This window comes from Lithobates pipiens, unplaced genomic scaffold, assembly GCF_037356315.1.
Source record: "Lithobates pipiens isolate NorthernLeopardFrog02 unplaced genomic scaffold, aLitPip1_a1.2 Scaffold_16, whole genome shotgun sequence".
Taxonomy (NCBI): domain Eukaryota; kingdom Metazoa; phylum Chordata; class Amphibia; order Anura; family Ranidae; genus Lithobates; species Lithobates pipiens.
In genome coordinates this window covers 549,663,023-549,690,577 of record NW_027507748.1, presented here as the reverse complement: position 1 = coordinate 549,690,577, position 27,555 = coordinate 549,663,023, and the positions used below count along the sequence as shown (strand labels likewise).

The 27,555-nt window shown below is 41.8% G+C and overlaps 1 protein-coding gene across 1 annotated transcript in view; it reads left to right on the top strand.

The window, feature by feature from the left end:
- Window positions 1-27,555, top strand: part of RAB5B (RAB5B, member RAS oncogene family) — a 119,898-nt gene that overhangs the window by 69,606 nt on the left and 22,737 nt on the right. Inside the window, exons 4-5 of the mRNA XM_077483422.1 lie at window positions 2,058-2,180; window positions 21,528-21,621. Of these exons, the coding sequence (XP_077339548.1) occupies window positions 2,058-2,180; window positions 21,528-21,621 (217 nt within the window). The remainder of the gene's footprint in view (window positions 1-2,057; window positions 2,181-21,527; window positions 21,622-27,555) is intronic.

The window sequence follows — 27,555 nt, the reverse complement described above, 5'->3', positions numbered from 1 at the left end:
CTATATATATATATTTTATCCTTTTGCAGTTTCAGTAATGATTCTTTTAAAGGGTAACGCCACTTTTGTGGGGGAAAAAATTAAAATAATGAAAAAAAAATATGGCACATATAATTGCGACACAAGTCATATTGTAATTTGAATATTATTAAAAATGACTTTTTTCCTTTTCTATCTGCAGCCGCTGTAATTTTCTGAAACTGCATTGCAATATGGCTATCTGGAGTTGTTCTGTACACAGAATGTCTACTGGACACACCCCAGAAACATAATTTTCTGCTTGTGTGATTGTCTTACCAATTTTTCCCAGAAGTCTGCCTAAAGCCCCATACACACGATCAGAAACTCTGCCAGAAAAAGTCAGATGTGAGCTTTTGGTCAGAAATTCCGACCTTGTGTATGCTCCATCTGACTTTTGCTGACAGAATTCCAGCCAGCAAAAGATTGAGAGCAGGTTCTTTATTTTTCGGTTGGAAAAAGTTCCGATCAGAAACTCCGATCGTCTGTACAAATTCCGATGCATGCTCGGAAGCATTGGACTTAATTTTCTCGGCTTGTCGTAGTGTTCTACGTCACCGCGTTCTTGGCGGTCAAAAGTTCAGAGAACTTTTGTGTGACTGTGTGTATGCAAGCCAAGCTTGAGCGGAATTCCGTCATAAAAACCATACAAGTCAGATTTCGGGCATTCCCTGCAACAAAAACATTTTTGGAAAGATACTTTCAATAGGAACACATCTTAGGCCTCATGTACACTGCTGCTGGTAAATGGACGTTTAGGAGCAGTTGGGAGTTTTTTTCAACTGCCCCTGAACTCTCCTCTGTTATCTTATCTGTATATGTACACAGGGTAGTTTACAGATGTTTCTAGGCAGTTGTTTAGAGGCATTTTTTGGAACGCAAAAAAAACACATTCAGAAGCTGAGTTTACAGGCATTTCAAGCGCCAAGCGATGCTAAACGCAGCAACTCTCATTTAGCCATGCTTTGTTTACAGGCGTTTTTGATTTTTGGCTTGTTCAGTCATTTTGTTTCCTGATTGTGATCACTGACTCTGTCCATTCATAACTGAGCATTGTAATCTGTGCCGCTGTCTCCCATCCAATTATCTTCAGTGCAGTTGAAACTGCAGAGAAAGGGACTGGAGAATCTGTGTCCTCAGTTTCTTTTCCTGTCTTAAAGGGGAGATGTCAGGGGGCTGTGTAGACTCCTGATATCTCACCAACCCCCCCCCCTCCCCCCCAACAGGGCTGAAAAAAAAAAGAATTGTAATAAATGGTTAAATAATAAAATAATAAAAAAAATAAAAAACCACTGACACCGTCCACGCCTCATCAGTGCCACCCATTAGTGACCATCAGTGCTGCATCTTGGTGCCACTGTTGCACAACATTTTTTTAAAAATCGGTATCGGCGAGTACGTGAAAAAAATTATCAACACTCGGTCTTAAAAAAGTGGTATTGGTACAACCCTAGTATGGACTTTGCTTAGACATTCAAATAGTTTAGGTAGGTAGGTTTTGTATTGTTTATTTTGACTTGCCTGGAGGGGCAGTGTGTTACTAGCCAGGGAGTGGGATTGCATTTATAATGTACTCTAATCCTCCTGCGCTGATACTAAACTAAAATATCATGTGTAATCCTATAAAGGAGCCTTGTTATAATCTGATAAACTTACTTTGATCCTCGTTTATAATACATTTCCATAGTTTCGTGCACTGCAACCAGGTTGTCATATTTCATGTCATATGGAAGGAACTGTTGCTAGAAAAAGTAATCAGAATCGATGGCAGCCCATATATTCTAGCTAAATGACAGCTTTAATGCATGCAGTGTTTCTTTGGACTTTATTTGTGGGAAAGTGAGTCGTTCTCACCATGAGCTGTTGAAGGTTGTCAGTATTTATCATTTGAATTATGACTTTTTTCTTTTATTATGAGTAATGTAAGGAGATAGATGGTAAAAATTCACAACTGTCATCCTGTTAAATATTCATAGCCTTTTTTCCCAGGACTCTATTAGCTGTCTTTTTCACCTTTTTGATTTGTTGTGTTGTCATAGGAGACGTTTGCCAGAGCAAAGACATGGGTTAAAGAGCTGCAGAGACAAGCCAGCCCAAACATCGTGATTGCGCTCTCGGGCAACAAGGCGGACCTTACTAATAAGCGCATGGTTGAATATGAAGTGAGTATTCTTCCTATTAAAATCAATTTTGCTGTGTTTTTTTTTGTTGGATGAGTGTTCAGAAAAAAAAACTTGCCAAACTTTTAGCAGGCAACATTCTGAGTAGAAGAGTATATCTGCTATCAGTCAGTCACAATGTAATTGAAGAAAATGCCTTGGCAACCTTGGCCAGTATTCTATTCATTGCAGTAGGTGAAATGATACTTCAGTGGATGTTTATAATATTCCTTTTAGGCTCTGTGCAGACTTTTGGAATAATAATTTAAACAGGGGTTGCGCAGTCATTATCTATGTAGTATGGTGTTGCATGGCTGCCAGAAAGTGAACTTCAAAGTGTTAGTAAACTCTTGAATTAAAAAAATATTTAAATGCAGGCCTTCAGGCGGTTTAAGCTATAATGTGCTAGTATCCATGAGTGTCAAAATCATTGAACAATTTCAGAATAATGTTCCTCAATGTAAAATTGCAAAGACTTTTAAAGAGGATCTTTAGGCGGTATGAAAAAAAATTGTCTGCAGCTACGAATACTTTAGCCGCTGACTTTTAATAAAAGCACACTTACCTGGCCAGGAATCCAATGCGGTACTCGCACGGGCCGGTTCTTTACCGGGGTTCGGGACCCCAGTGCTGGCATGTTTGCTAAGGCAAGCTTTGCAATGCATGAGCTGCACTGCACGTTGTGAATGCTCCTGCAGCTATCTGGGACCTGTGATGTGTCCCAAAAGGCTGCAGATTGTTTAGGTGATCTGAGGGGAAGTAGGAATGGGTACCAGTCAAAACAAGTAGCCCCCCCCCCCCCCCCCCAAAAAAACGCAATATTGGAATGCTGTGATCTTGGGGCTGTCAGAAGGCACTGCATTGAAATGGAAATGATTATGTGATGGACATCATTGCACGGGCTCAGGAATACTTCCACAAATCACTGTCTGTGAACACACTCATTGCATTTTGTTTTGTATGTAGATTTCTCTTATATTCACCGACCGACACAGCTCCTCTCTGTAACAAAATGGGTTGTTAGCCCTATCACTAGGAGATACTAGGCAAAGTTGTAATACAACACATTAGAACTCTTAGTTCCACCCAGCGGGGCAGTCCCTTAGGCTACAATCCCCCACAGTCTGCACTAGCAGCCTCAGTTTTATTTTGCCTAGTGAAGGAGTTAGACCTAGGAACCCTGCAGGCCCATAGGCCTGTGTTTTTTTGTTTTGTTTTTTTGATGCAGAAGCTTGGCTTTTTGCGCAAGATGAATGATCCTGTGATCTTCTATCAACAGCCGGCTGGGTGACAGGCTGGTTCACTTATCCTTGTAGTCTCCCCAGTCCGGCCATCGAGTGTGTGCAGGTCGCAGCTACGGCTCGGCAGGCTACGACATACCTCAGCTCCAGAGGTGGTCGGTGAGCTTTTATGCTCCGGGGCATACATATGACTGGGCTACTGATGTCTGTGTCACAGTATGCCGGGCCAGTAACCTTCCCTGTACTGATCAGGAGTTGGCTTCAATGGAATGTCTCCCAGCTCTTCTGGATTGGTAAGTACAGTTCTCCCTGTCTTGGCAGGGTTGAGCAGCTGGGCATTCCCTGGGAGGTCGATTCGGGGGCCCCCTCACCCCCTTCTCTTCTCTCCCCTGTCCCTATCGGGATACAGTCAGACAACGTCACGGCGGTGGCGTACGTAAATCACCAAGGGGCAACAAGAAGCTCAGCCACTGCATGGGAGGTCGCTCACATACTTCGGTGGGCAGAGCGACATGTATTGGCCCTGTCGGCCATTTACATCCCGGGAGTGGAGAACTAGCAGGCGGACTATCTGAATCGACAGATGCTGGACCCAGGAGAATGGGCATTGCATCCGGAGATGTTCAGGCTGCTGTGCCTGAAGTGGGGCACACCAGATGTGGATCTACTGGCCTCCCATCTCAATCGGAAGGTGCCAAGATTTGTGTCCAAGACAAGAGATCTGTGGGCAGACGCGTCAGATTCGCTGGTGGCTCCATGGGATCAGTGCCAGCTGATCTACGCCTTTCCTCCACTGAAACTGTTGCCACATCTGCTTCGCAGAGTGGAAGCCGAGGGGATCCTGCTAATACTGGTTGCCCCAGATTTGCCTCGGCGTCATTGTTACGCAGACCTGGTGCGTCTGGTGGCAGACACTCCCTGGTGACTGCCATTGCGAGTGAACCTCCTATCTCAAGGTCCAATTCTACATCCTGCTTTACCATCGCTGGCTTTAACGGCATGGCTATTGAGAGCCAGGTGTTGAGGAACCGGGGTCTGTCGGACTCGATGATTCCAACTATGTTGAGGGCACGGAAATATTCTTCTCGGAAGATATAACATCGTACCTGGAAGGCCTACATCTCCAGAGTGTGAGGAAAAAGGATGGCATCCGCGCTCCTTTGCCATATCAAGGATCCTGCTGTTTCTCCAGCTAGGAGTTGACCAGAGATTGGCATTAAGCACCATCAAAGGACAAATTTCAGCTGTCTTTTTTTTTCAATGACCCCTGGCATCACACTCCTTAGTGAGTACCTTTGTCCAGGGGGTACGACACGTAGTCCCTCCGGTGCGTCCACCGCTACTCCCCTGGGATTTGAACCTGGTGTTGTCGGCGCTTCAAAGACCGCCGTTTGAAAATATCAGGGAGATTCCCTTGTTGACTCTTTCCCAGAAAATGGTCTTCCTAGTGGCCATCACATCGGCCAGGAGGGTTTCGGAACTGGCGGCCTTGTCCTGCAAGTTGCCCTATCTGGTTATTCACAGGGATAAGGTGGTGTTGCGTCCGCAACCGTCCTTTCTACCGAAAGTGGTCTCGGCTTTTCATATCAATGAGGACATTGTATTGCCCTCTCTGTGTCCTAAGCCGAAGCACCCTAAGGAGGTGGCCCTTCACACTCTAGATGTGGTTAGGGCTCTGCCACAGCCCTTTCGGAAGTCGGACTCACTGTTTGTTTCGGTGGCTGGTCCAAAGAAAGGCATGGCGGTCTTGTCGGCCACCATTTCCAGGTGTATCAGACAGATTGTAATACAAGCCTACGCCTTGAAGGGACAGGTGCCCCCCTTTCCAGTCACGGCCCACTCCACAAGGGCAATAGGAACATCTTGGGCTTTCCGACACCAATCGTATGTCGCTCAGGTGTGTAAAGCGGCGAACTGGTCATCTGTCCATACGTTTACCAAGTTCTACAAGGTAGACGTCAGTGCATTGGCTGATGCCTGTTTTGGCCGCAAAGTTTTGCAGGCAGCCGTGTAGCTGCAATGGAGTATGCAATCCATGTTTTTTCCTGCTTTTTCGATAAAAACATTATTGCATTACTTCTGCATTCGCTGCGGTCTTGGGGATCCCTCCTGTTGAGGGTACCCTGTTGTGAGTGGTGTTTTTTTCACGCACTGCTGTTTTTTGTGTGGGTATAGTTTCGTTAGTTCCCACTTGCCATAGTGGATGAAGTTTTATGCTGTTTTTTCCCACCCCTCATTTGGCACTGCTTGGGAACGTCCCATTTTGTTACAGAGAGGAGCTGTGTCGGTCGGTGAATATAAGAGAAAATAGGATTTTTTTGTACTCGCCGTAAAATCCTTTTCTCTGTAATTTACCGACCGACACAGCACCGCCCCTCCTTTTTCTCTTTACGTTAAACTGCTTGTTGATGTACTGAGGCTACTGGTGGAGAGTGTGGGGGATTGTAGCCTAAGGGACCGCCCCCCCTGGGCAGAACTAAGTTCTGAAGTGTTGTATTACAACTTTGCCTAGTATCTCCTAGTGATAGGGCTAACAACCCATTTTGTTATAGAGAGGAGCTGTGTCGGTTGGTGAATTACAGAGAAAAGGATTTTACGGTGAGTACAAAAAATCCTATTTTTACACCGCATCCCAACTTTTTGGGAATTGGGGTTGTAAATTTTATATGAACAGTAAAGCTCCCTTTCTGTACCTGTGCTAAACAACCATCTGTTAGTCTGTCTAACCACCTGAAAATATTGTATAGAACCAATAAGAGTGCTCAGTAGACTGTAATGGTGTACATTAAGAACTCGGTACAAAAGGTAAACCGCGCTACTCAAACAACAAAAGAAAGCAACCTATAAGCAGCAACCCTAATCGTAATACTCCGATATCAAACTAAATAGGTGAACAAAATGAGCTGCGCTAAAAACAATGAAACTAGAAAATAATCAAACACCAAAAAACCTAATCAACCTATACCAATAGACGTAAAAACAATATTAAATTGGCAAAAAAATGTGATTAGTGAATAGTATACATGAATATTAACGTATTGTCATAAAGTGAATAAAGTGTATACTAGACCTAAAATAACATTGATGTGAATATTACAAAGAAAACCCCCACAATAATTAATGTAGATTGACACAAAAAAAGGGTTATAATGTGTGCTAGATTTAAACGAATAATATTAACTAAAATAATATTCAAAAAACCATAAAAAGTTCATATGTGATGAAGAAAAAAATATTTTTTTTATAGTCCCAAGATTAATATTGGTTCTTCAAACTTGACATTAAGGTGCAAAAATATCCACAAATGCGTGTATATAAAACAAAAAAATTTTTTCAAAAACAATCCTCCACCAGTGAGAAGAGGGGCCGCTTACCAGAGCTTTAGATCCCAGTGTTAGTGAGATCAGTAAGGCAACAGCACAGAGGTTTCTGGGTGAACCGTCACAGGCATCCCACCATCTCCATCTCCAATATGAAGCCTCCAATCGAGAAACGAAGGTGTCGTAGATTGCTGACAACCACGCTGTCTCTATCTCCAATACGAAGCCTCCAGTCCGGGAACGAAGGTATCGTGGATCATATAAAAAATCAAAGACACTCGCATAGCGTAAAACCACTTGGTTTAATAAAGTAAAATTTAAAAGATTTACACTCACATGCGTAAAGAAAAAACGATCATATATAAAAACGAGCCGGCCGGACTTGTGTGCCGCCCGCACTTCCTGGTTGGGCGTAGAACGCGGAGACGTCAGAACGCCTATCTCCCTACGCGCGTTTCGTCACAAACGGACGTGTTCACGGGATGCGGGACGGCGTTCTGACGCACCGCCTATATACAAAATCTTAAACGAACAGCCTCGGTCTGAGCTCCATGCTGTCCTCTCAATCCACCATGTTAGGTGAGGGAAAGAGGACTGGAATGCCCATATTAACCCCCAGTCCACCATTTTACATAAGGAAAAAAAGGGGTAAAGATTTTTGCCCTACCGTTACGCAGAGGCAAACCCATAATAATAACCCTCCCGATTCTTTTAGGAACCATAAATTAAAAATACAAAATTGTTATAGAAGTACATAAAAAGAAATTAAAAAATTTCTTTCAAATACCAATTGAAAAATATATTTATCAAAAGGTATCCAATAAAATAATAAAACAATATTAAACACAAACAAAACAATCCAAACGGATAAACAAGACAGCTTCTGTAGTAAAGATATATACTGTCTCGTATGTCCAGATACTAATACGTTCTTAATTGAAAGAATTATATACCAGTGGAAATTGGAAACTTTTTATAGTAGTAAAACCACTGATATGGCATGTCAAAAAAAATTTAATAAGGACAAAAAACCTCATTGGGGACTCATGGAACTCACACCAAGTTTACAGTTGAAAAAGCAACAACTACCACAGGAAGCTTAAGCTATGTAAATAATTCCAACCAATCATATACTATTCAAGAATTGTCAATAAACGCATTTACGTCTACTTCAATATTAAGACCATGAGGAACATAACTTTTTAATCTGTGTATCCACATCATTTCAAGCTTGGAAATGCTTCTTACCAAATGGGTTCCCCTCCAATGGGGGTTGAACTTGTCAATTCCCATAAATATTGTGTTGGTAGGGTCTCTATTGTGTGCCAGCAGGTAGTGTTTGGAGACCGAATGCTGGGTATATCCTCTACGAATATTCCCAATATGCTCGTTCAAGCGTACATGTAAAGCACGTTTGGTCCGCCCTACATACTGGAGGCCACAAGGGCACTCCAGCATGTAGACCACTGCCTCTGAGCAGCAGGTAATAAAGGGTTCTATGGTATAAGACCTGGATGTGACCGTAGATCTAAAGGTAGTACTTCTCCTAGACCGACAGCCATTTAAGCTACATACCGTGCACTTCCTGCATTGATAGTACCCAGTAAGGTTCGAGAAAAAATGCGGACGATTCGTGGGTGGGTCCAAAACATTAGGGGCCACCCTATCCCTCAAAGATGTTACGCCTCTATAGACTACTTGGGGTCTGTCAGGCAAAATGGTTCCCAATATCGAGTCGTTCCTAAGTACATGCCAATGTTTTTTAAGTATATGTTTAATCCTAGTGTGTTGGCAGGAATAATTGGTGATGAAGGGGTAACGAAAATTGTTTTGACGGTCTCCTTCTCGTTCCTTTAGTAAATCGGATCTTTCTACTTGACTAATCTCATCTATCAGACGTGTCAAGGGTTCAGATGGATAACCTTTATCAATGAACCTCTGAGTGAGAACGCGGGCCTGTTGTATAAAAACATCCTGTTCTGTACAGTTACGTCTCAATCTTAAGAGCTGACTTCTAGGTACTGATTTGAGCCAAGATGGATGATGGCAACTAGTAGTAGGTATAAAGGAGTTCCTATCGGTGGTTTTAAAAAAAGTTGATGTAATGAAACGTTCTCCTTTAATAGTGATAGTAAGGTCTAAAAAATTTATTTTGGTAAGACTGGCTTCATAAGTGAGGTGTATACCCCTGGTGTTGGCGTTAAGCTCACTCATAAACAAGGAGAGATCCGATTCACTCCCATCCCATAGGAGGAGGATGTCGTCTATGTACCTGGCCCAAAAGGTCAGCTGTGGCCTGACACGGGCATAGACGACATCCTCCTCCCATTTCCCCATAAACAAATTCGCCAAACTAGGGGCATATTTGGCCCCCATTGCGACCCCTTTAATCTGGCGAAAAAAATCCCCTCCAAACCAAAAAAAGTTATGCGTAGCCGCATAGTCTAAAAGTTTCATAATAAAGACTATTTGTTCTGAGGGGAGGTCAGAAAACCTTTCTAGGGAATCTGAAACGGCCTCTAGGCCCATATTTTGGGGTATGCTTGTATAAAGTGACGCAACATCTGCAGTCACCAGCAGAGTCCCTGGTTTAGGATGGTATCCCGCGAGAAGGTTAATTATATGCCTAGTGTCTTTAATAAATGATGGCATTCGACGCACTAGAGGTTGTAAAAAGAAATCTATATACCTGCCCACCCGGGAAGTGATGGAATCGATCCCACTAATAATGGGTCGTCCCGGGGGGCAGGTTAGACTCTTATGGACCTTAGGTAGGTAGTAGATTACAGGGATTCTAGGAGTTTTTGGGACAAGAAAGGCCTTTTCTTTCTTATTTAAGATTCCCTGATCGAATCCCTCGGCAACAAGGGACTCCAAAGTTCTTTTGTATTGTACATTTGGATTAGAGGATAGGGAGATGTAAGTAGCCCTATCTCCCAAAATCCGATTCATCTCGCCTATATAGTCATCCTTATTAAGGATGACTATGCCCCCCCCTTTGTCCGCTGGGCGGATGACCACATTTTTATTGTTGCAAAGGGATTCAATGCCAGCATCAATCACCTCTTTATTTCTAACTTTTTTTATACGCAATTCTTCAAGGTCTTTGAGGGCCAAATCGCGAAAGACTTTTAAAGAGGGACACAAATGCCCAGGTGGGTTGAAAAGTGATGGATTAGAAAACCCCCGAGTGACAATAGTCGCCAGAGGTATTTCTAAGAAAATTGGTAGGATTTGAAGCTACATATCTTTGAATATTGAGTTTTCTAACATACCTATGAATATCCATGTATGTTTGAAACTTGTTCATGTTTTTGGCTGGAGCAAACTTGAGGCCCTTATCCAGGACACTCAGTTCACAATTACTAAGAGTGGCCGAGCTAAGGTTAAAAATACCTGCACCGGTTATGTTCTTGGTCTTTTTGGGCTGAGTACGCCTCCCCCCTCTAGTTCCTCTCTTAGCTCGACCACTCTTTTGATGCCTTGGTTTGGCCTGGGAAAACCCCAATTGCTGTGGCTTGGGTTCATACCCAAGTTGCCATTACCAGAGCTTCCCTGAATGTCATTATAGGGACCCATATTATTAGGCCTCAGATTAGTCATACCCTCCATAGGTGGAAACCCCGAATCTTGTAAAGGCAAAAAGCTATTTTGTGTAGGAATATTAAATTGAGATTGATAGTCCACATCATAATGTACCACTTGACTGTTATTATAAGCTGTTGATGGGTTAGATTTTGGATATTGAGAAGGGAGGGGTAATTGACTATAAGTAGGGGATGGAAAATAACCCTGTTTTGAAGCAAAGTTTCCCATCCATCCAGGGGGAGGTACAAACGGTCTCTCCTGTCCCCAGTTTGGAGGGGGGGCAGCCTGACCATAATAGGGAGAGGGGGCTTGGGCATATATGTGGGGGAGAGGGGGGGCATTCTGACGTTGCCCACCCCGTCCCCTTCCTCTATTGTCATGCCCCTGAGGAGGTCCTCGCTTTCCACCTCTCATTTGGCTGTAGTTTCTCTTTCCCTCACCAGGGGAGCGGAAACGAGAATTTACAGAATTTGCAGATGGTACTGTCTGGTTTTGTATATTTTGGGGTGGTATCCCACCCTGGGACATAACCGCCGGGGTAGTATCCATAGCTGGACCGGAGACATCGATTTGTTCTATCAGTAATCTCTTTTGCCATTCAAAAACAGTCAGAGATTAAGAACTACCATGCATGGGTTTTGCACTTTAGTGTTTCTAATATCTCTGGTCTCATTTCCTGCAACCACTGGGGCTGACAGTTAAAGGGATTGTAAAGTCAAATTTTTTATTTTTTTAAAATAACAAACATGTTATACTTACCTCCACTGTGCCACTCATTTTGCACAGAGTGGCCCCGAACCTGCTCTTCTGGGGTCCCTCGGCGGCTGTCTCTGCTTCCTCCCGCAGGTGCTTCTCACGTTCATGTGAGCTCCCTCGCATTGGTGAGAAGCACCTGCGGGCGCGCTCCCGTGATACAGCCGGCGGCTATAGCCGCTCGCTGTATCACAAGGCCCCGCCCCAGGCGCGCTGCGTCATTGGATGTGATTGACAGCAGCGCGAGCCAATGGCTGCGCTGCTTTCAATCCATCCACTCCAGCCAATCAGCGGCCAGGCTGAGCGGCGAAGAGGACGGCGGGGGCGAGCGCGGGATTTTCGAGGGGTCAGGTAAGTAAAACGGGGGGACTGGGAGCGCCGGTAGTGTCAGATGTTTTTTCACCTTAATGCATAGAATGCATTAAGGTGAAAAAACATTTACCTTTACAACCCCTTTAAGCTCTATAACGGAAGCACAAGGTAGAGGATATGGATACATTGTTAAAGCCCAACTCCAGGCAAAAAAAAAAAATTTGCCTGTTTATGTCAAGGAAAAAAATAAACGGAAGTATACCTGAACCTTCGCTCCTCCCCCCAGCTAGATCAGTCCCCACAGCTTCCGCACTCCAATGCTTTTGTGATCTAGGGTCCTGGCGTGATCAAGTAGTGGGCTTTAAGCTTGTATTAGGAAGTGAACAGTGCACAGGTGACAGGTATTATGATTGGGTTATATACTTTCTTACTTTTCTTACATCAGGGGACACAGAGCCATAGTAATAATGATGTGGGTTATATCGGACCATCCGGTGCTGGACACTGGCACGCCCCTTAAGACGTGAACTTCCCCCATATAACCCCTCCCACTACCGGGAGTCCTCCGTTTTTTCACCAGTGTCTAAGGTGTTGGGCAAGGTGTTGGGCACGTTTAAGGATGTGTTGTACTGAGCTCCACGGGCAGTAATCCTTTGATGAGAGCCAGCCATCCTGACCGGATCCATTCTGATGTCTCCGTAATGGACTAAATGAATGGTACCCGGGCCTCATCATCCAAAGACGCAAGGTTTTACTTGCGAATGCTTTAAGAGCTGGGCCCTGGGACTAGTACTTTTTGGTAGTAAGGCCAATAAAAGTTTACTGGCAGGGTCTTCTCGCAGGTCCAGGATTGTGGGATAACTTGAGTGTTCCCTGGTTCCTGAAGGTTTACCAGGAATTCACTGGGACTTTTGCTATGGATTATTATTTTATAATTTTATAATTTTTTGTCAATTATTATTATTGAATATTATGTGTTGTGTATGAATTTATGTATTTATATGATAATTTTAGTAATTAGTATTTATTTAATTCACATTCACTCTATTTAAGTATGAATTCATTTTCACTCTTATTTATTTAAATTATTTTTGGTTTGCACTTTCATGGTAGAGCACCATTTTATTTATATTACATTATTTTTTCATTAATGAATTTTGGATTTTTAGTCACTAAATTAATAATATTTTATTAATAATATTCAGCGCAGCTCCTTATGGTATATAGTTTGGTGTGTTGTGGTATAACGGTTTGAGCTGCTGCTCACTGGGTGGGTTCATTGAATAGCGCAGTTTTGCTTTTTTATTTATCTTTGAAATATAAAATTATTTTTTCAATCGTGGCACTGCCATTCGGCTTAGCCACAGCACCATGAGTGTCCTGAAAGATTCTGGCACCTCCTTTAGCCAGGTTAACGTTCATAGTCTATTAGAAGATCTACTTTTAATAGAGCATTCAGTCTCAGGTCTAAAACCAGAGTCTCATCTCAGCTGTAGATATCTGAGACCTCAGCCTAGGAAGATTCTCCTTTAAAACCATCAAGGAGGTTACTTGGGAGCTGATTATAGATACCATACAGAAGAAGGTATTCTTGCCCCAGACGTGAATCAGTTCCATTGTAGGACTATTTCAACTTATTAGGATAAAGGAAAATTCCTTCATTCAGTCTTTTAGGGGAAATGGTGGCCTCCTTCAGGGCAGTCCCTTATGTACAGTTTTATTCGAAGACTGCTTTAAGACACCATCCTGTCATTCTGGAATGAAGAGGATTCAGGCCTTGTTTGTTTCCAATACGCTTGGCTCCTGACATAGGTCAGAGCCTTAATTGGTGGTTATCCAGCAGGAGGAAAAATCTTTATCCTGCAAGGTGTTAACATCAGATGCCAGTCTTCTAGGCTGGGGAGCAGCCCTGGAAGAAGATTCTGTCCAGGGGAGATGGTCCAGGTTAGAGGACCTTGCCTATCAACTTTGTTGGAAGTTTCAGGCAATACATCTGGCCATAGAATCTTGGTGGTCAAATTACGGGACTGTCCTGACAGGATTTAGTCTGACAGCCAGCTCTGCTACTTCCGTGCCTTCTCCGCAGGATTAAGCAGGAACAGACAGAGGGGATTCTGGTGGCCCTAGCCGGGTCCCAGAAGATCTTAATTTATCGAGATCATAAAGATGACAGTAGGAGTCCTTTGGACTCTGCCATTATAGCCAGACCTTCTTGCACAAGGTCCGGTATTTCATCCTACTTTACGGACAAGGAGTTTAACAGGTTTGACTGTTGAATCCCACTCTATAAAAAATCGTGGGTGATGTTCTTCAGTAGTGTCTACTTTGACTAAGCCCAGGAAGCCGGCTTCCAGAATCGCTTACTATAGAATCTGGAAGGCATAGGTTTTTTGGTATGGATCCAGGGGTTGGCACCCCAGGAAGTATGTCAATAGGCAGGATTCCTGATTCCTGCATATGGGATCTGAAATGAAGCTGGCCTTGACTTTTATCAAGAGCCAGATCCAGGCCTCGTCAATGTCTTTTCCTATGGCCTCTTGCTTCCCACTCTTGGTGCGTAGCTTAATCAGGGGGTAACATGGTTTATTCCCCATATCAGGGCACCTCTAAAGCCTTAGGATTTAAGATTGGTCTTGTCGGCTTTGTTAAATCAGCCGTTTGAACCTTACAAGAAATTCTCTTGGTTCTTCGACAAGAAAGATAATCTTTTTGGCTTGCCATTTCTTCTGCTAGAAGAGTATTGGAACTAACGGCTCTGTCTTGTAAGAGCCATATTTCATCATGCATAAGGATGAGGTGGTTTTATGTCCTCATTCTGAATTCTTACCAAAAGTGGTAACAGGTTTTCATTTAAACCAAAATATTATTCTTCCTTTCTCCCCAGAAGCCTTAATCTGGGGAAGAGAAAGCACTACAGTCTCTTATTAGTAAGAGCGATCAGAATCAATTTAAAGGCGACCGCTCAGGTTCGCAAAACACAAGTTTTGTTTGTACTGCCAGAGGGTCCAAGATATGGGCAGGCAGCGTCAAGATCCACTTTTTTCCAAATGGATTTGTCAAGTGATTGATCAAGCTTCAGCTTAAAGAAGAAAATTCTTCCTTCTCAGATTAAGAGCATACTCATCCAGGGTGATTAGTGCCTCTTGGGTGGTGCATCATCAGGCCTCTATGGCTTAGATCTGTAAGACCGCAATTTGGTCTTCGATTCATACGTTTATCCGATTTTATCAAATCAATATTAAAGGTCATGAGGATATTGCCTTTGGGCACAGCATACACTGCAGGCTGCAGTATGAGTCCTCTGGCCTCCTGTTTCCTTGCTTCTGTCTCCACCCCTTCAGTTGCCATTGCTATGGGACATCCCACATAGTTATTACTGTGGGTCTGTGTCCCCTGATGTAAGACAAGAAAATTTGATTTTTATAAAAGCTTACCTGTAAAATCCTTTTCTTTGTGCATCAGAGGTCCCTCCCTTATTCTTCTTATACACGATTGCTTGGCTACAAAACTGAGGACTCCCAGTAGTGGGAGGGGTTATATGGGGAAGTTCGCGCCTTAAGGGGCGTGCCAGTGTCCAGCACCTGATGGTCCGATATAACCCACATAGTTATTACTATGGCTCTGTGTCCCCTGATGTACATCAAAGACAAGGATTTTACAGGTAAGCTGTTATAAAAATCCTATTTTTTGCATTATAATAAAAAATTGTACAGTTCAGATCAATTAACTAAGTTATAGGCAAAAATAAAATGTAACCAACAATTTATAAAAACTTTCTAACAGTGTTTCTTTGTTTTTATAAATGCAGGTTAAAATTGTGTATCCAGTATTGCACAATCCTTTGTAGTGTTTCCTCATACACATTTTGGATAATCCGAAATAACTATCAGACTGCCAATAATGATTCTTTCTCACAGCGTAGACCTGAGCTGAATATTTGCTATCTTATAGACAACCTCTAGAAATGTTAACTGTGCCTAAGCAGTACCCTGACAAATGTCTTCTTTCATTTACTGCTTCCAGAAAAATAGCAATGAACTTCCTTGCATGTGCGTGTATATTGACAATCCTGTGTCTACTGTCCCAAAGCTGTATATCGGCAGTGTGGGATGTCAGGCACTGCTGCCTACTGTCTACTAGTCTCAGGGGATTTGTAGTGGGTTTTGGTGATGCTGGTCTGCTTCCTACAAATGTCCGCCTCTACTATGATGGTCACCTCCATCCAGGGTATATAAAGTAGTAAACAGCTTGTAATCTATGCCTTCATATTTTATGGTTAAATAAGGTAATCCCATTTCTTACTTGTTTCAAAGTTTCTTGCCATTTTGGTAGAATTTGTGATAGGCTTCTGTGTGGATATTAGTGTAAAAAAAATTTGTTTCAAAGAAAATTTGCCCAAAAGAAGGGACCTAACATTGTGCAAGAATAGTTCATGCTGTATACACACAACAACAAGCATGATTGCAGAAATGATCTCTAAAATAGAAGTTTGGTATAGGTGACTGGTGAATCACATTCTGCCATGTTTCAGCGGCTCTTGGCTTTTTCTATAGCTCTCTGCATGATGGGTGCCACCTTGTGTACCCATAGTGACCCAGGACAAGGCAATACAATTGAACATTTTGACCAAACTTTGGGCCAATGGAGACCTGATACAGCAAGTTTTTTTGACATAATACATAACTGTGGATAAAACTTGGATCATTTGTTTTGAGATAACTCAACTATGTGCTTACTATTTTTTATTATTATACACATACATTGTATATTATTATACACTTTAAAGCCCCGTACACATGGGCTGAATGCCGCGCAACATCGGTACACAATCTTCTGGTTGAAACAAAACTGGCTGACATTCAGCCAATGTGTATGGCAGCCGTTCTAACAGAAGCCGGGTGCTTGGCCGGCTTCTGTCGAATGAGCATGCTGGAAGACCAGCAGCTGACTGACTTTCGATCAGCGCTCTCAGCCAATGGCTGAGAGCACTGACTGGAGTGTTCTGGCAGGGTGGTCGCCCCCCTGTCAGAACAAAACAGCTCAGCAGGGGAAATTGCAGTACTAATGTTGGATCATTAGTACAGCGGCTCCGACCAGAGCTGGCAGTTTTTTGTTTTGTTTTTTCATTCAACCTGCTGGGTTAAAAAATAAAAAAAAGAACTCGGCATGTATTAAGCTTTAGAAAAAAGCCAATTTGCCTACCAGAACGTCTTTAGAGTGTGAGCGGAAGCTGGAGTACACAAAATCCACACAAACACATCAGGGAGAACATGCAAACTCCACTGCTTTCTTAAGAAATGTTGTGACTCAAAGTCCACAGGAAAATGATATCTTTACTTTTCTGTCATGTAGAAGGAATGTTCCCCATTGCTTTATTTAGAAGGCAGAGAAACAATTACAGGGTCTTGGCTCACACAAACTTTCTGAAATCATCGGAGGCTATGAAGGAAAACAAAACAGGCCAAGTCTTGATGCAGAGGCTCATTCTGTATAGGCAACACGGCTGGTTTATAGGTCTGAACTTTCACAATAGATGCCGCCAATCAAGGAAAGTGTGACACACCCACCCAAACCTGACCACCAGTGATTTGTATTTGTTGAAAGATCTTAAGGGACCCCTGCAGGAAAAAATGTTTCTGGTGAGAGTAAATTCATAGCCATCGGAACATCTTTGGGATTAAAGCATGCAAGCCCATGTTGCTGTGTTGGTTAATATAATTCTGCTTTATTCAATGTATGTTTATGTTGTTCTTGGCATTTTTTTTTATCACACCTCGTTTATGCAAGGCCACAGATTAAGGCTTAAAGAGGAAGTGAACCCTGATGAGTTTACTTCCTCTTTCATTCCATGCAAAGGCAAAGCATAATGGACTACTATGCATCGCATAGTAGTCCATTATGTGTCACTTACCTGACACAGGAGCCAGCGAAGTCACCGCTGTCCCCTGTAGCCCGGCGCATCCATCTTCTCGGTGGGGTCTCGCTGCTCCGCCGCTGTCATTTGGCAAAGCCGCAATGACGTCACTCCTGCGCATGCGCACGGGAGCCGACACACGCGGCATCTTCGTCGTTGACGATGCCGCACTCAGTGCGCCTGCACGCCGCTGTCTGCGGCGTATGCGCCGTAGACAGCAGTGCCTGTCTTTCAGCAAATATCTCCTAAACCGTGTAGGTTTAGGAGATATTTCTTGGACCCACAGGTAAGCCTTAATCTAGGCTTACCTGTAGGTCAAAGTGTGTTGTAAGGGTTTACAACCACTTTAACAATGCATATAATTTTGAGTATAAAACTACTAAACATCACTTGCTACCAAATATACCTATATAACATAAAGCAACAACAAAGATCACATGGTCAGTGGACAACAGCAGTGTTGTTGGTATTCTGCATCAATAGAGAACTGCAGGAAGGCTATAGTTTCCAGTCTGACAGATCCTGTCTGGGAAATTTGCAGTAAGTGGAAAGGATGAGAGAAGCTCCGTGAACATCACTCCTATTCATGTAACAAACCCTAGGAATATAATATCTACAGTCCCCCAATCGTTTCTTCACATTGAGCGTGTTAAACGCCAGTGTTTAGATAATTAGGTCAGTTTTAGATGACAAAATGTTTTAGAGATTGCGCGTTCCAGTTCCAGATTAGCACAAGCAAAATCAGTGCTTTGAAAGCACTGTCTTATGAAGATTGGAGAAATGGAAATTTGAAATCTACAACTCATGATACATTAGTGTGATGGTCAGTGGGAAGAATGGTCCTTACACTTGTAGTCATTGGGAATAATTGCCTTCTTACAGATATAGTTTAAAAGATCAATGGTGTGCGTGGGAACTTATCTGAGAGGCAGAAATTGCCCAATGCTGAAGGAACCCCTAGCAACCTCTGGAGGAACCCTGGTTGAGAATCACTACTGTATATACTTGTTCTATGTTCCGTGTTCTAAGTGCTCATATGCCACCAGTCCCACCAATGCGCCACAGAAAATCCTGTAAATGTTAATAATAAACTGTGTTAAAGTGTTACTAAACCCACAACAGTAAAATTTGTTTGTATATGCAGTAAAGTATGCTTGTTATACTCGCTGTGGAACCTAAGGGGTTAATGCACTGCATTGTATAAAAAGGCTGCTTGATAAGACAGAGCTTTGGAGTCAGACCTCACATGCTCAGTTTGGCGTGTATTGCTAGAGAGTTTTTTTTTTTCTTGGGAGAGTGCATGTGATCAGCACAGGGCCAATTAGAACTGTCCAGACAGAGGGTCAGGGGTCCTGCATCCTTGAAAACAACTACAAGCTTTACCAGGTACTGATAAAAGTCACAAGACTTCTATATACTGCTGATGAGAAAGGGTGTTTAGTAGTTTATATTTACTAAAACTATTGCATTTCCATTTTTCGTGTACTGTAGGAGACCAGATATAGTGAATGCAGGGTCCTGAGTTTAGTAACACTTTAATAATCTGCTTCCACTTTAAAATAAAAAAACATATAAACAACTTCACCTAAAAATCTAAAGGGTAAATAACAAAATAGTTTAGTCGGGGCTGGTGCTAGACTATTTTGCGCCCTAGGCAAGACCAGGTACTTGCACTTCAGCGCTGTAACCATTTTTTAACTGGCATGTCACAGTTGTCCGAGTCACAGCTGTGACTGTGCCTAGGCAGCTGCCTAGTTTGCCTAGTGGTACCACAGGCCGAGTGTAGTAAAGGTATATAGTAATTAGGGGTGCAACGGATCGTCACCGTTCCTTGATCCGAATGGGTCACCCCATTTGGATTGGCACACACCGCGATCCGCAGAGCACTACGCGGTCTCGGCCTTAGGAAAGGCCGCGGCTTCGGTCTAGTTCCGAAGCGGCAGCCATCTTGGTGCACCCGTCGGCCGTTTACAATGTGATCGCTCCATCAAATGATGGAGCGATCACTTGTAAACAAACCCGCGTCATGACAACGGTTCCTCTCTCCCCTCTGTGTACAGATCTGTACAGTGGAGGGGAGAGATCGGATGGCAGCAGCGCTGTGGGCTGCATCTGTAGTGCCTACAGCGCTGCTCTGTGCCAATTGCACTCACAGCCATCCCTCCATACTCTGCAATACCCTGCCAATACTCTGCCATACTCTGCCAATACCCTGCCATACCCTGTAGTACTCGGTATTACCCAGCCATTCTCGGTGATACCCAGCCATGCTCAGCCAATATTGCAGTGGGGGAGATGTATATTACAGTGGGGAGATTGTGGATATTACAGTGGGGACTATATGGTGGTGGAATTTTCACAGGTTTTTGCAAATTCAATTATTTGCTGATCCGAAAAATGATCCAATCCGTGACTCTGATCCAAGGAACGATCCGATTTGTGAGTTTTTGATCCGTTGCGCCCCTTATAGTAATTCATAACCATACAGGTACTTAAACTATTAAAACTGAGATACCACCCAGTAAAATAGCAGTGGCGGTGAATTACAAAAGTTCATAGCAAAGTCCAAATGAACACAATAATGTAAATGTTACTAAAAGTGAGATCCATAGTATTTCAGTAATGTGACATCACTAGATCGTCACACCGCACCATGTGAGAGTGCGCCACGACTTCCCCATTAAGTTTAGACTCACCAGATTAATTTGCCTCACATTCTCATGTTTGGCAAATAGGTGGTTTACCCCACAGGGTTAAGGTATCATCTGCAGCAATCTCCAACTCCTAAATGGTGAATCAAACAGCTCAGAAAAGGGGAGAGCTCCAATCGTGTAATACCTTTCACACCGGTTTATTTTACATTTAAAAAAATTCAAACATTACATTCTCATAAATCCATGTATAAAAGGCATGTGTTAAAACATCCACATTGCATCACATCCCATGGTCTCAGCGGACACAATGCCAATCGGCTAGTATCTCGCCCGACCAACGAACCTTGCCGGAGCTTCACTTCCGAATTCTTATACTACGTCAAATCTGGTTGTCGCACAGCCACGTTCCAGTGTGTTTCATCATCACAAATCTTTCCAGGGATCCCAGAGGTGAAAATTAATCAGGTGAGTCTTAACCTAATGGGAAAGATGTGGTGCACTCTCACGTGGTGTGGTGTGAAGATCTAGTGATGTTGCATTACTGAAATACTATGGATTACACATTTACATTATTGTGTTCATCTGGACTTTGCTATGAACTTTTGTAATTCACTGTCACTGCTATTTCACTGGGCGGTATCTCAGTTTTATTTAAGTATGTGTATGGTTATAAATTACTATATAAATTTACTACAGTTTTGCTATTTAGCGCCGCTATTTAACTTTTAGATTTTAGGTGAAGTTGGTTATACTGTATATACTGCCTTCTGTGGTAGATTGTGAAGCGACCTCTGGGGAGAGGTGAAGGAGAAAAGCGAGGGTTCGGGCGCCCACATCGCTGGATCATGGGACAGGTGAGTGTGTATTTAAGGTCAGCAGCTGCGCTTTTTGTAGTTGCTGACTTTTAATAAACACAAACACAACTGGAACTCCGCTTTAACTGAAGACATCATCGTCAGGAGGGTTTTGCTTTGCAAGCATCAACATAAGAGCTATTGGTGACAAGATTTTAATACCGATAAAATATTTGAGATTATTATGGAGTATTTTTTTGTAATGAAAATGTTGATACAATAAACCATTCATGAGTTAGAAAATCTCTAACAATCTGCTGTCAATAGTATATGTTGGCCTGGCTAATATGTATATGCAGGATGATTTACAAATATAATGGTATTAATCAGGGCCCTGTTGCTAAGTTTTGACAGTTTTTGTTGAGTTTTCATCAGACAGAATATTTGTAGATTAAAAAAGCGATTTAAACCAAGCTGGGTAAGTCATTTTAGATCATTTGCATAAGGTTGAAGATCCAAACGGTTACAATACGTTTTCCTTTTTAGTTACATTTTTTCCCCCGTTTTTTTTGTTTTGTCTGCTTTTTTCTCTTATTGCTGAAACCTTCAGTAAACACGATTTAACATTGTGTATTGTGGCTTTAAGTGTTGACTGTATTGTAGGAAATTGACATACTTATGAGTTATCTACACTCATACACGTTTACTGCCTACCAAGTAACTTGGGAGTCATTGACCCTTAAAGCCCTGACTTTCCCTTTTTGTTCTTTATAGGAAGCCCAGGCGTATGCGGATGACAACAGCCTGTTATTTATGGAAACCTCCGCCAAAACAGCCATGAATGTCAATGACCTGTTTCTTGCAATAGGTAAAGACTGCAGTATCTTTCTCAGAAGAAATGTGTTTGTAGATGAACTGATTTACTCCTGTCCTCAATTGATATGTCATTTTTATCTTACACCATTATAGAAGTCAAAGTCTCATTTGACTGCACTTTAAAAACTGAAGGTGTCTCGATAATTAGATTGAGGTTATTGAGTCAAAGTTGTGTGACCTATGGGTCAGGTTTCCAGCTTATATTTTATTTTACATTTATTTCAATGTTTTTTAACAACTTGAAGACCAGGCACTTTTTGTTTACATGTAACAATCAGTATTTTTATTTTTAGAAAATTTCTTAGAACATCCAGACTTTATTATTATTATACACGTTTTATATAGCTCCAATAGTTTACGCAGTGCTTTACAATGTATGGGGGGGGGGACACAATTACAGTACAGTTTGATACAAAAGGTACAGGAGGGCCCTGCTCGAAGAGCTTACATTCTAAAGGGAGGGGGTGGTGGTACGAAAGGTAATAGCTGTAGAGAATGATTTGATGTGGGGGTGGCTTTATACTTTGTATTTTTTTTATACTTTTATGTATTTTTTATTTATTTTTTTAAAGCACAGGCCCTAGAGAATAAATTGGTGGGTTTTGCACCATATATAATGAAATTTTTTGTGAAAATATAAAAGATGGTACACTGAGTAGACACCAAACATGACATGCTTTAAAATTGCTCACACTCATGCAATGTTGACAAACAAAGAAAATGTAACTATCCATAGGTAATGCTTTAAAAAGACTTAGTTTACCACTTCACTTACACAGGCGGTAGAGTTACTGCCCATGATGTGATGTTTTCAGCGATACCTGATGTGTGTGATGATCGCTGTTTGCGTGCGGGACCGACGTGTGCGTTTACATTTGCACACCAGCACTGGGGGACGGCATCATCTTTTATTTATTTTTTTGTATTTACACTCGCTTTAAAAAAAACATGCTTTCTGACAGTAATAGGCATGTGACCGGTACTTTTTGTGGAGAGATCCGGTGTCTATAAGACCCCTCCTCTTAAAAGCATTTAAACAAACAGATGATTGTTTTACTAAATACACAAATTACATGACATTAGCATGGTTCTCGTGGAAGCTGTAAACTGTGTTGCGTGATTGTTTTGTATGTGTTAACAACATGAAATATTTAATAAAAATATCTGTTTAAAAATAAAAAATCATTTGATCATGCCAAGATCAGTGTGATCCATAGGACATGGTTAGGTTGAAAAACAACACAAGTCCATCTAGTTAAACCATAAAAATAACAAATAATATCAAACAATCCCATATACCCAATCCTATACCCACATTTGATCCAAAGGAAGACCCCAGAAAAGCCGTTGACATCTGAATAAACCTGGAAGCGACGTGACATCATCGCTTCCATTAGCCCATTTGGTATTTGGGCTCTATAATCAGCCAGCGGAAGCACTGCATGGTCGATCGAGACTTCAGTGTGACAGGAGAGCCTGGTAATGCCCGGGGAGAGGGGAAAAGCTGTCTGTAATCAAGACCGGTCACTGTTGCTCTCTCCCCTTGTGCAAGGTAACTGGTTTGTCTCTACCCTCTCGTGTAGTTTTGCACAGGCTGAGTAAAGTTGATGGATACTGTTAAGTCCCTCCCGCTGTTCTGGTTTCTGTACAAGTTATGGAAAAGAAAGACACATAAAGAGCGTATCTCTACGAGGGACACACAGCAATAAAAACCTGAATTGCAGTTCTGACTGCTCACCACTCTATCCAAAACGAAAATTAAAGTTTTCTCCTTAGATATACTTGCAGCACAGTGATGATGTCACCACAAATTTTACTAGGTAATATTGAGGTTTGCTTTGGTGCACACAAAAGTGCATTCATATCCTTTGGGGCTTCTGATGAATATATTTAACCACTTGAGGATCAGCGACCTACCGCTACATCGATGGACTTCAAGCAGTTATACCAGGCCATTGTCTGCAGCTCCAGGCATCATCATGTTAGTGTTTTTTAGTAGAGGTCGACCGATATTTGGTGTTTTTTAATTAATTGGCATTGGCTAATTGTGCTGATAAAAAAAGGCTGATTATAACTTCAGCGCGACTTGCAAATGACTTCTGTAATAGAAGTCAATGCAAGTTGCCTGAAGTCTTCCATGGAGACTTGCTTCTCTCCTCTGGGCAGTCTGCCAAGAAAAGACCAAAGAGATACAATGTTTATACTTATGAATGGACTGAACTGAGTTCTCAGTTTAACCATTTAAAGACAATCTTTTCTGACACTTGTTGCTTATGAGTAAAAATCCTGTATTTTCTGCTAGAAAATCACTTAGAACCCCCAAAAAGTATATATATATTTTTTTTAGCAGAGACCCTAGGGAATAAAATAGCGGTTGTTCTAATATTTTATGTCACATGGTATTTGCGCAGAGGTTTTTCAAACACAATTTTTTTTTGGAAAAAATACACTAATGATTTTAAAAAAGAAACTAAAACAGTAAAGTTAGCCCATTTTTTTTCGTCCAAAAGTTTTAATTACCTGTTTTTGTGTATTTAATATATAGTTTTTTTTTTTTTTTATCTAAATTATACATACAAGTGAACTGATTGGAGGTTTGTTTTGTTTAATAAATGTTTAAATGTAAGATATTTTCTGTATCCCTTATTACTTAAGGCTGCTTTCACACTGGAGCGGGCAGGTGTTGACGGTAAAACGCTGCTAGTTTTAGCTGCGCTTTACTGTCATTTTAGCAGCACTATTTGGTTGCTAGCAGGGCACTTATAACCCAGCTAGCGGCTGAGGAAGGGGTTAAATGCGCCCATGTAGCACCGCTGCCAAATCGCATTGCATGCGCTTTGGCAGCGGTGCCCATTCATTTCAATAGGTAGGAGTGAGGGGGGGAGCTGTGTACACAGCTCCAAAGATGCTGCTTGCAGGACTTTGTTTAATGTCCTGCCAGCGCATCTCCTCAGTGTGAAAGACCTCGGGCTTTCACACAGACTGCAGGGGAGCCATTTTTAGGCACTTTACAGGTGCTATTTTTAGCCCAAAAGCGCCTGAAAAATGCCCCAGTGTGAAAGGTGTCTGTTAGATTTTATGAGATGAAGGGAGAAAAAATAAAAAGGGGGGAAAAAAAATCAGCCTAACATATCGTCCCAAAAAAACTGGCATCATATATCTGCCATTGGCCGCTGCAATTTCTAAATATCGGCCAGAGAAGAACCCATATCGGTTGTCCTCTATTCTAGAGGCAAACAGAGACCGGAATGGCTCTGTTCACCCAGTGTTAATTTTAATCTTAGGACTACAATGGCATTTTAGTTTTAGTCCCATTTTAGTCTTCTAAATTGTTTTATTTTTAGTCATGTTTAGTCGACTAAATCTCCAGTACATTTTAGTCTACTAAAATGTCCTACATCGCAGCTGGCAAACCCGTATGGATATCAAGTCTGAAGGAAGTGAGTGGGATTGGATATCTGTTGTATTCAGCTCCTGCTATGTTCTTGCAATCTTCTGAGAGTCTCCAGCTACCTGCAAATGCCTCAACTTCCCACAGTGCCTCCTAACCCCCACATTGCCTTCCATTCTCCACAGTGTCCCCACAAAGCCTGCAGCCGCTCTACAGACCCTACCCCCAGCCCTCATCCCCTCCCTATTGGACCCTTCACAGAGTTTGCTGCAGGGTCCCCAACCCCCCCAACAATCCCCAGCTCCACGCAAAGCCTTCAAGCATCTGAATACATATTTTTGTATTTTTATACTTTGTGTGAGTGTACATTTTTTTTTTATTTTTTTTTTGCTGTTGGGTCATGGAATGTTTTGAAAGCATTAACCAGGCTCTGGGAACCACTGCTTTAGGATATGTATTATGGATATTTTACATTTGCCTCTGCTGTTCTGTGACGTGAGTTTTTACAATATTACCTGTTTTTATGTGCCCATAAAGGTTATACAATATTGTAGTAGATTAGAAAATGATGAGTATAGTCGAAGGATAATTGACCTGTTCGTATACAGTGCAGAGCCAGGGGTTGGGCATTGACTTCTAGTTCATTCACCTGGAGTCAGAACCTTCACCCTTTGAAAGTCCCGATGCTTTCTGCTGTTGTGACTAAGTGATAATTTAATTTTCCTTAGCATATTTTTTTTTTTTTTTTTTTTTGCATAAGCACTTTTTATAAATATTTGTTATGTACTCTGTAGTGTAGGAACTATTGATCAGATCCACTGCAGAATCCTGAGTTCTGATAGACTGAATTGTTAGCACTCATCTCCTTAAAATAGAGGCCTGCCTTGGTTAAGTAACTCAAGAGTACTGTCACCCCGGGATAAATATATAGACTGCAGGTCAGAAATCTATAGTTACCTTAAAGCTGAACTCTAGGAAAAGCAAATATTTTCTAAATACAAGAGGAATACGTATTCTTGAATTTTGTTGTTTCTTGTATTTATTTCAGAACTGGGCAGTAATTGAATGTGAGACTTTGCTTTCCGTGCAATAATACAGACCAGTCAGTGCTGCTCTCACTCCACGTGTAGGGTGACCGGTCTTCTCTTTTTATCCTGTAGTTTTCTGCAGGTAGTCCGTAGTGGATGTAGGCGTAGCTTCAGGGTTCCTCCCACAGATTTGCACCCTGGACAGGCATGATGCAGCGTGATGTTGATGTCCCTGCTACTTTTAAAAGGCAAAGCTGTGTTTTCTAAAGAATTTGGTGCACAAAATGTGGATTTATATGCTATGTGGCTATTGAGGTACATATTTAAATGAAAGATTTTGTGTGTGTGTGTGTGTGTGTATATATATATATATATATATATATATATATATACACACACACACACACACACACTCACACACACTATCTCACAGAAGTGAGTACACCCCTCACATTTTTGTAAATATTTTTCTATATCTTTTCATGTGACAACACTGAAGAAATTACACTTTGCTACAATGTAAAGTAGGGCTGAAACAACTAATCGATTAATCGGCAACTAATCGATTATGAAATTAATCGATTATTATTTTCATAATCGATTAATCGGCCAGTAACAAAATGGGGTTAAAGTTAATGAGTCTGATGATATTTACCAGATTGACCCTTTAATAGTATATACAGTATATCTCCTCTAATATTATATACAGTATATCCCCTCTAATAGTATATACAGTATATCTCTTCTCTAATAGTATATGCAGTATATAGCCTATAATAGTATATACAGTACATCTCTTCTAATATATACAGTATATCTCTCTAGTATATACATTATATCTCTCCTCTAATAGTATATAGTCTATAATAGTATATACAGTACATCTCTTCTAATAGTATATACAGTATATATCCCCTCTAATATATACAGTATATCTCTTCTGTCTGTTATTCTCAGAGTGGATTAGATATTTTGCTCCCTAACCATATAGTTTATATTTGCCACTGCATATAGAGATATTTAGTTGCAGCCCTAATGTAAAGTAGTGAGTGTACAGCTTGTATAACAGTGTACATTTGCTGCCCCATCAAAATAACTCAACACAGCCATTAATGTCTAAACCGCTGGCAACAAAAGTGAGTACACTCCTAAGTGAATCTAAAAAAAAAAAAAGAATTGTTCTACATAAAGATGGCCTAGGCCAGTGATGGCAAACCTTGGCACCCCAGGTGTTTTGGAACTACATTTCTCATGATGCTCATGCACTCTGCAGTGTAGTGAGCATCATGGGTAATGTAGTTCCAAAACATCTGGGGTGCCAAGGTTCACCATCACTGGCCTAGGCTATAAGAAGTTTGCCGGGGGGCGTGTCCGGCGCGTGACCAGTATGGCCGCTTGAGAACAGAGCTCCTCACTCTACGGCCTTTCCGAGCGACTTCCAGCCTTCCCCGGTGTTTTTTTTCGCTCCGGTGGAGCACCGCAGATACCCGTCCATCACAGAGGAGAT